Here is a 10249-nt window from a genome sequence, read left to right on the forward strand (position 1 = left end):
GACCAAAACATTTCCGACCATACCACCAAAGGGGTTAAAGGCCTATAAGTGTCCATTAAATGAAAAACATTTTCCCTTTACAAAACTTTTGAGAATTGCATAGGCATTGAAGGGTTAATCAGCCATCTTGTTTCTCTATGTCTGTCCCTGCTGATTTCAAGGTGGTTATATCCTGGCTCTTTTCCAGTACTCGCTGCTATCATAAACTTTGTTACTTTCCTTAGACACTGTACATTCTGTGCTTTCTCATAACTAACGAATACTACACAAGGCGATGTATAAGCCACCCCACAAAGACACTGCTATTTCCCTACCTCTGCACCAAATATTAACCAATCATGTAATTGAACCAGCGTCGTTTGTTGTGTATAAATATGTTGTTTTCGTCATCATTAAATCAGAGTTCAACCTTGTATCTGTGGTCATCGTTACTGGTCATATCATATGAGGTTACACTCTCACGGAGCTCTAAGGGGTCTTCACACTGAGGTCAAATAAGGTAATTAATAGATCAGACAATCGATACATCGGCGCATGATCGATTCTCTTCAAGTGGGGGCTCGGCCACCGGGATGCGAGGTCCATTCCTACACAGATGTCATAAAGATTTTACAGTCTGCCTGAATCTGTTGTGAGGTTACGGACATACTCGATCCTGAACCTGTGACACCATGCCTGGGGTATGTTGAATGTCTTATATAGAAGTTAGAGTCTTCTATCATAGAAGTTAAAGTCTTCTATTTTTGTGCACATAACCTGATCTAGGATCAGATGCCGTACTTGGAGTACGAAGGAGACCTGGGGTCTTTAGTCTAAATAGTACCTCACTTTGAACGCCCATTCTTTATTGGCCAATTGTCTTTATTGTATTGTCTTAAAGTATAAGTTTTTCTTTCATTCAATATCCCTGTGTGATTGGTGAGTATACACACTCGTGATATCTGTATTTCCTTGTAAACCGTGCGGCTGGTAAGTTCACGCACAATAACTTCACCATTTGTCTAATCTGACTACTGTATGCCAACAGACTTGCGGACTTTATGCTCTCCTTCTCGGAGTAACGCAACGTGAGGCTTCACATACAGTTCTCAGCAACATAACAACAAGACTCTGTCCACCGTCACGTAGACGGTCTGTTGTTTCACTAACATTTTGTACTTTTATATTTAATGGGATGTATCTAGAGGAAATATAGTTCATATAATATTCAGATAAAGACCAACCCTCACAGTCTGCTGCCACAGGTCCCGACCTGCCTGACTGAAGACGGTGCCCCTGGTCTGAGTATTAAGAACTTTCCACGCTCCCATTCATAGTCAGAAATATTGATACACAATCATACCCCGACATGGGTGGAAATAATAGTAAGAATAAAACAGTCTATCCACCCCCATTACCTAGTGAAATATGTAAGGAATATGTTGCCCACAAATTATTACCTTGTTAATCCATGAGGTGGACAATATAATAGATGGGACTGGAATCAAGTCCCCAGTATTAATACCCCGATCCCTGCAATATAGTAAACAGCTGCAGACTATCCCCTTAACAAAGCACAGGAGATAACTGACATGTGGAATGAAATCACCGTACACCAGTTCAGCTTTGAAAGATCTATTTTCTGTTGAGCTCTCAGGGTGTACGGCGGATTCCTGCTAGGCTTCTGTGTCTTTGCTGGAAGAGGGGGGTCTGAGGGGGAAGCTGCAGTATTGGCCTCTCTCTCCCTAACACTGAACATCGCTGCCTATTGCAGTTTCATGTAAATAGAAACCTACAGTCACTGAATTTTGGAAGAGATTTAAAAGATGCTGGACTGAGGAAACGGGACTATTTCTTGAAATATTCCCTTTACTCATTTCCACCTTTATCAATAACCTACACCCCTCCATTTCCACGCCAGTCAAACAGAATGTCTCTACCTGGACATCTGACAAACTCACTGAATTTAGTGAGCACTTATATGAAAAAGAATCTGCTGGATGTTTTGATATGAAGAAGACTGTCGTCACTTCTACTCACAACTTCCAAAATAATAACAGAGGCCCACCAAATAGACCAAATAGGGGGATCCCACAAAATAACCAGAAAAGACCATATAGACCCCCTCAGGGTCCAACACCCCGTGCGCCTCCATACAACAGAGATTACAACAATACTGGTGCAGTACCAAGACAAACAACTTGTTTCAACTGTGGCCGGAATACACACTGGGCTAGGGACTGTCCACTCCCTCCCCAGAAACCACAACAACCTTACACTCCCAGACCCCAACAGGGACCATACAGACCACACTCAACATCAGTTCAAGACCATGTACGTTTCAGAGTGGACTGGTCTGACCCTGCACATTGACGGGGCCCGGAGGAGGGTATCCCATCTTTTGCACAGTTCACTACTCATTGGGAAGATTCACCCCTCATCACATTATATGTTGATGATAAAAAAACTGTCCTTTCTAGTAGACAGTGGGGCAACAACCAGTGTTTTGTGTTCTCTTAACTATGATGGTGAACTGCAAAAGACTACTCCTTCAATGGGAATCAACGGGATACCCACTGACACATACCTGACTGACCCAGTTATCATACGCTCTGACAAGGGAAAACACTTAGGGATACACCAATTCAGGATCATCCCAGAATGTCCTGTTAACTTACTGGGCCGTGACTTGTTTAGTAAATTCCACATCTCCATCTCACCCTCTCCACAAGGGAGTGGGCTCCAAGTCACCTCCCCACACTTTGTGTCACTACAAAATACTCTGGACAACTCACTTGATCAAATTGATGATAGAATTTGGGCCATTGGCCCTTATGACACTGGCTTCATACCCTGTACACCATACAAAGCCAAGCTCAAACCAGATACACAACCCGTGTTTTGCAGACAATATTCACTCTCACCAGAAAAGATTGAAGGTCTTAGACCTATGATACATGACTTCCTCGAACAAGGCATACTCAGGTACATTGTCTCACCTTACTCGACACCTATCAACCCTGTTGCTAAGGCCGATGGCTCTGTTAGATTCGTACAAGACTTGAGAAAAGTAAATGATCTCATTGTTCCTATTGCACCCATAGTACCTGACATCAATTCACTCATCTCAGCAATCCCTGCAAACGCAACCCACTTTAATGTCATAGATTTGAAAAACGCATTTTTAGCATTCCTATAGACACAGAGACCCAATTACTCTTTGCTTTTTCATTTGAAGGTAAACAATTAACCTGGTGTCGTTTACCCCAAGGCTATATTGACTCTCCAGTGGTCTATAGCATAATCCTCCAAGCCACATTGGCTCCATGGCACCCCCCCCATAGTTCTGTCCTGCTACAGTATGCAGATGATCTGCTTCTCTGTAGTGTCACCGAGGAGACCAGCCGGTTAGATGGAATCTCATTGTTAAACTGGTTAGCAGAATGTGGACACAAAGTGTCAAGAGAAAAATTGCAATGGTGTAAAACGCATGTCAATTACCTGGGTTTTGTACTCTCTGAGGGAGAAAGAAAAATCAGTCCACAACGCATACAGTCTGTATTGGGCCTGGTCACCCCAACTACCCAGAAGGATATGTTGTCTTTCTTGGGTATGGTAAGTTACTGCAGACAGTGGATCTCTGATTGTTCCTACTATGATAATATCTTGAGACAATGCACACTCAAAGACAAACCCAAGGTTATACAATGGTCAGATGAAATGTATTCTGCATTTAAAAAATTGAAAGAAATGTTAGTACAGAGTCCCGCGCTTGGTCTCCCGGACTATATGTTATCATTTCACTTGTTTGCAAGGGACACATGTACAACTATGGCGGGTGTACTGACCCAACTTCATGGAGGCAAAATGCGCCCAGTCGCATTCTTCTCAAAGGTAATGCCTGTCACTGTGCAAGGAATGCCAGCTTGTCTTCGAGCACTGGCTGCCTGTGCAATGGTTGTTGAGATGTCCACATCACTTACATTAGGACATCCTACTGTGTTACATACCACACATAATGTCCTCTCCATCCTCAAAGGTCTACACACACAACACATGTCTGCCCAAAGACTCAGCGGCTATGAAGTACTCCTACTAGGGAACCCTTCTCTCACTGTAAAATACGCAACAAACACAGAAGGACCTGTCCCTGTACTAAACGCACTTTTAGGTCTTAAAGGACCTGACGACGAGGCGCCGCCTCAACATGACTGTACTCTGACAATTGACTCAGAAACTTCACCCAGACAAGACATGTCGACTGTGCCTATCCCCGATGCCGACATAATATTTGTTGACGGCTCCTGCAGCCGTCCCAATGACAACACGTACCAGGCAGGATATGCAGTGGTTAAACTTCCAAACACCACCCTTGAAGCAAAGACAGTCCCCTTACAGTCAGCATAAGCTGCAGAACTCATTGCACTCACTCGAGCTTGTCACATTTACAAAGACAAACCTGTCACAATTTACACAGACTCCAAATACGCTTACGGAGTTGTTCATGATCATGGTATGATCTGGCAACGCCGAGGCTTCACTGGCGCTGATGGGAAAGGCATATCACATGCGCAACTCATCACAGATCTCTTACACGCAATTACATTACCATCTCAAATTGCCATCCTTCATTGTAAAGCACACACTGGAGGAAAGGATGATATCAGCAAAGGCAACGCTCTTGCTGATACCGCTGCTAAACGTGCTGCCACTATAGCAACATATAACCTCACTCTTGCTGTCATCTCGCCTCCTTCGTTAGATGATACATACCTACTGACAGAATTACAGGCTGCTGCCTCTAATTCAGATCTATCAGATTGGACATATCCAATACTGCAGAAGAATCCACGGACTGGATTAATCTGCAAAGAGGGGAAACCATGTATACCCCAAACCAGTGCATCATTGTTCATAGCACACTACCACGGAGTAGGACACCATAGTATAGTAACAACTACTTTACTCCTCTCCAATGATTTCTACATTACTAATGCAAAAGATCTCATTAAACAATACATCAGTAGATGTATAATATGTCTCAGAAACAACCCAAATAACCCAGACAAAGCAAGACACCAGCACCTAGAATACCCAACCACTCCATTCACTCACCTGCAAATCGATTTTACACATATCAATAATGCAGGAAGACAGGAATATGCCCTGGTCATTGTCGACATGTTTTCTCGGTGGCCAGAAGCATATGCCACTAAATCAGAAGATGCAAAAACAGTAGCCCGCATACTCACGCGAGAAATCATTCCGCGCTGAGGATGCCCGCTTCAAATTAATAGTGATAAAGGTTCAGCCTTCACAGCCAAGGTCACAGCAGAACTAGTCAAAGCACTGCAAATAGAATGGAAGTTTCACATTCCATATCATCCACAGAGTTCCGGTATCGTGGAACGCATGAACCGTACTCTTAAAGATAAACTACGTAAAGCGACAGGAGGTACATTTGCAAAATGGAAACAAGTCCTTCCTATCGTATTGGCTGAAATTAGAATGACACCACAAAAGACTCTAGGTTACTCCCCCTTTGAAATACTAATGGGCAGACCTTTTCCCACGCCCTGGGCAAAGAAACCACTAGTTACAACTGAGGGAGATCTAGACGTAATAAGAGAAGAGTACATTAGATCCCTAATAGAGAAACTTAATGAGTTAGAACAAAATGTTATCTTTAAGAATCCTTCTCATCCACAGATACCCACTCACCCATTCAGGGTTGGAGACAAGGTCGTAGTGAAAGTGTTGCCGAGAAACAAGCACCCCGGAGATTTCACCTACGGTCCAGAAACAGAAGTGGTCGCGGTTACCAGGACGGCTGTCCTCACCGACGAAGGACCAACGTGGATCCATGCATCCAGAGTAAAGAAAATTCCACCTCCACCACACGTCAACACAGAGGTCGACACCGATCCCGAGACTGACACAGACGGGACGAGAGAGGTAATAACGGGAGCCAGTGGCTCTGACCTCCAACTTGGAGAAGACCTGCCGGCTGGAGGTGATGAGGAATCAGGGGTACAACATTCTGAAGCCGAGGACGACGCTACAGGATATGACTCCCCCCACCTTAGCCCTAGTGATTTTATTCGGGCTTGTTCTTTATAACTGTTTTGCTGAAGTTGATATTACTCAGAATGATGGACGTTTTACCTTCTGGTATAATTCTTCTAGTACAACTGTTGCTACTTTCATATTTTCTTATTGTGATATTGTATCTTGTTCAAACAATCAAGGCGGGAATCGAGAAGAACCACCGCTGCCCTGGCTGTGTAACATCCAACACACACCACACGCTGTAAGTCACGTATATATCTGTGTCACTAGTACTTACTGGGGAGATTCTTGCAACTCATGGGGGGCTGTTGGGTGGAACACTAGAGCAGATACCACTGCCTTTGATATCAGCCAAGACTGGGGATATTACCCCGATGTTGGCATCCATAAATGGTCCAATGGTCGATCCTTACTAGCCCGTATGTCCCTACGAAAAAAGGGCACCTGCAATGGCCAATTTATCATTAACTTAGAAAACCCGGCCCCCGGTGATGCCGGACTATATGTCTTGGGTAAATATCAATCAGGGGAAAACGGGGGCCCAAGAGGAAAATTCCATTTAAAGGACATGTACGATAACCCAGAATACACCGCCCTCAAAGCCACTGTAAAACCTAAAACACCACCATCATTCCTTAAACCACATGTCACTACTTTTAATGATATGTTAGCCATTGATAATCCCACGTATGAAGATACCATGTCTATGGAAACAGGTTTCTCTGATGTAAACTATTGGTTAGAATGGATGAAGTATAATGCCCGCAAGGTTAATCAAACTGATTGCTATGTGTGTGGAAAGTCCAGACCCCATTTAGGTACTGTACCCATACACATACCACCTGAACAGGATAAATGCTTTTTTAGTTTATACACTGACACTGTAATAGAAGAAGCCAAATGTGAACAATGGAAAAAGGAATACCCCATTATGACAAAGAATACCAACCCTGGTAGTACTATAACTATTTACCCCGGTAATTACACTTGTTATTTCTCTAATAGTACTGATCAAAATGTTGTACAATTGAAATTGTTTCCTGATGGGTATTGTGCTGAAAGAAGACATATCACCATACCCACCATGAAGAAATCTTTGGGAGATATTTATTTTATTTGTGGAGACATGAGACTCAGGACAAAGCTGGATAATCCTTGGAAAGGAGAGTGTGCCCTGGCAAAGATCATTATGCCCATACACATTCTCCCAGCCGATTTGCCTGAGCCTCCTCCCACAGATAAACCTAACACAAACTCCAGAAACAAAAGAGAAGCTCCAAAGGAAAGCTTCGATCCACACATATACATAGACACTATTGGTGTTCCCCGGGGAGTTCCTAAAGAATTTAAGGCTCGTGATGAGGTCGCTGCCGGCTTCGAGTCCCTGTTTCCCCAGGTAACCATCAATAAAAATGTGAACTGGATAAATTACATATATTATAATCAACAGCGCTTCGTTAATGATACTAGGGACGCTTTGAAAGGTATTGCTGAACAGTTAGAAGCTACATCACAAATGACATTTCAGAATCGCATGGCTTTAGATATGATGCTTGCCGAGAAAGGAGGAACCTGTGTGTACATAGGTAAGGTTAATGGATGCTGTACTTATATCCCAGACAACACAGGTCCTAATGGAAAAACTACCCTAGCTATTAAACATCTAGAAAATTTATCCATCGAACTCAAGAAGAACTCAGGTGTCACGGACCCCTGGAGTAGCTGGTTTGGATGGCTAAACGATTGGAAACACGCACTAACACAAATAGGCATGTTTATTCTCATTATAATTATTGTACTTATGATAGTAGGATATTGTGTCTTTCCCATATGTAAGAAGATTGGTTCCAAGTACCTGGATAATGTAACACCTGCTATGTACACTGATCTCGCCAAAAGCCTTCCCTCACCAGAAGATTATAGTGAATATGTTAAAATTCACCGTACCAAACAAGATGCCATCTACAAGAATCAAATTGTCTAAAAAGGACATTGATTCTAAGAGGGGATTGAAGGGTTAATCAGCCATCTTGTTTCTCTATGTCTGTCCCTGCTGATTTCAAGGTGGTTATATCCTGGCTCTTTTCCAGTACTCGCTGCTATCATAAACTTTGTTACTTTCCTTAGACACTGTACATTCTGTGCTTTCTCATAACTAACGAATACTACACAAGGCGATGTATAAGCCACCCCACAAAGACACTGCTATTTCCCTACCTCTGCACCAAATATTAACCAATCATGTAATTGAACCAGCGTCGTTTGTTGTGTATAAATATGTTGTTTTCGTCATCATTAAATCAGAGTTCAACCTTGTATCTGTGGTCATCGTTACTGGTCATATCATATGAGGTTACACTCTCACGGAGCTCTAAGGGGTCTTCACACTGAGGTCAAATAAGGTAATTAATAGATCAGACAATCGATACATCGGCGCATGATCGATTCTCTTCAGGTATAAACTTAATTTATATTAAATTCATTGTCTGATGAAAAGATAGGTTCCGCTGTCGAAAAAATAGATACATTGCCATTGACAACAAAGCGAATCCATAGGCTTGTGTACATGTCAACAGATTTTGTCTGTTGCCTTGTCAATGAATGAGTGAATAAATATATGGAGCAAAAGGATGCAATATGCAGCACTGAAGGATATTGCACAACAGGAGATCGCAGCTATTTCTCACGCAATTGCCAGCTTTCAGCATAACAGATCAACAGCAGACAGGCAGCAGAGGGGCCTATAGGCAGACTTGTTAATTCATACCCTCCCTTATACCCACAGTCCTACACTATATAAAAACATTGCGAGCTACTGTATATACTGTTTTTTTTATTACTATGGCCTTGCCCTGTGAATGTGCTGTATAATGACATGGAGGCACCTCCCCAGACATATATACCAATCCTAGCAATATAGTAACATGGGATCTTATATATGGAGCAGGGGCAGTGCTGCGGGACTTCCATGAGGGTTAACTAACATCTGTGGCAGTGCCAGCTGCTTACTCAATGCCAGCATCCCCCCTCCTCTGTGCGCACATAGCAGCAGCGTCAGCTGTGCAATTGTCAGAGCCCGGTGCACAGGGATGGGAGGAAGAGGCCGAGCGGTGGGATATGCCACCACACCCGCAGCCATCAACCGTGTCACACACCCATCTCCCTCATCATTACCGGCATCCTTGCGCTGGCTCTGGGACAGGCCCCGAATGGCAGATCTGACGCCCCGCCGTATCCCTGAGACACCGAGCTGCCAATTAGCCCAGTAGCAGCCTCACTCATTCATAACGCGCATGCGTCAGATGGGCAGCGCTGAGTGGATTGATAGGAACCATGACCAATTACAAAAAGAGTTAGTTGTAGCCGTGTCTGCCATCAGCCAATCCCTGTGCCCCGCTCACAGGCAGGGGGAGGAGCGCCGCAGTTACTGTATGTGACAGTGAGGGAGGGTGGATGCGCTCACCCTGACAGGGAATGTAGTATGTGGGTTGGCATGGTGACGACAGGGAAGCCTCAGACCTTTCTGGTACAAGATCAGATGCAATAAGTAGACTCAGTAGTTTGTTGAATGAGGTGAGCAGACGTAGTTAATCAGGGGTAGATGTAGGAAGCAGTGATAAGGGAAGGGAAGTGCTAAAGTGGCTGGTACTACTTTATCACCGGTCAATCAGCTCCTGACTGTTAAGATACAGGCTGGGTTTAAAAAGTGACAGGTAGGATTTGATTGGCCAGTGATAAAGTGCCAGGCACTTTATCACTTCTCCTCCCTTTTCACTGCTTCATACATCTACTGTGCGGGCAGTCCCTGTCTTTGTCCCACTGCCCGCAAATATAAGTCAGTCTCCACTGACTTATATTTACGAGGGCAGGTGAAATCATTCGATGGTCGCTGACGGCACATGCGAGGAGATGTGTTTTCATATGGCGGCAGGGATTTGGTGGGTCAGCGCCACAACTGCTCGGTAAGCTGTGAACTTCGAAGCTTGCCAGGCAGATAAGAATCAGGCCCTAAGGCCTCAACTAGTGAGACCTGGGCACAGGTGCAAAAAATGATTTGGACCTTCCCACTCTATAGAAATATTCTGCAGTTAGTACTGTGATGGAATGTGTGCCCCCTTTTCACAGTAATGTGTTCCCCGCATGGCTGGTTGCCTAAATGTCCCAAGCCACTGTCACCTGGCCTCATAGCGCGTCCTGCCAT

The 10249-nt window shown here is 44.0% G+C and overlaps 2 protein-coding genes across 3 annotated transcripts in view; one reads left to right on the plus strand and one right to left on the minus strand.

The window, feature by feature from the left end:
• The window catches only part of KIF3A (kinesin family member 3A), a 70002-nt gene extending 60622 nt beyond the window's left edge, over positions 1–9380 (minus strand). For both annotated transcript variants that reach the window (XM_083181938.1, XM_083181939.1), the window contains exon 1: positions 9223–9380. In XM_083181938.1, coding sequence (XP_083038064.1) covers positions 9223–9330 — 108 coding nt within the window. In that variant the 5' untranslated portion in view covers positions 9331–9380. The remainder of the gene's footprint in view (positions 1–9222) is intronic.
• LOC146074141 (uncharacterized) lies at positions 389–8208 on the plus strand. The gene is made up of 2 exons (XM_083181937.1): positions 389–499; positions 5689–8208. The coding sequence occupies exon 2, from the start codon at positions 5996–5998 to the stop codon at positions 8030–8032; it is 2037 nt and encodes a 678-aa protein (XP_083038063.1). The 5' UTR covers positions 389–499; positions 5689–5995; the 3' UTR covers positions 8033–8208.
• Positions 9381–10249: the final 869 nt, after the last annotated feature.

This window comes from Crinia signifera, chromosome 4 (genome assembly GCF_055691185.1).
Source record: "Crinia signifera chromosome 4, ASM5569118v1, whole genome shotgun sequence".
Lineage (NCBI taxonomy): Eukaryota > Metazoa > Chordata > Amphibia > Anura > Myobatrachidae > Crinia > Crinia signifera.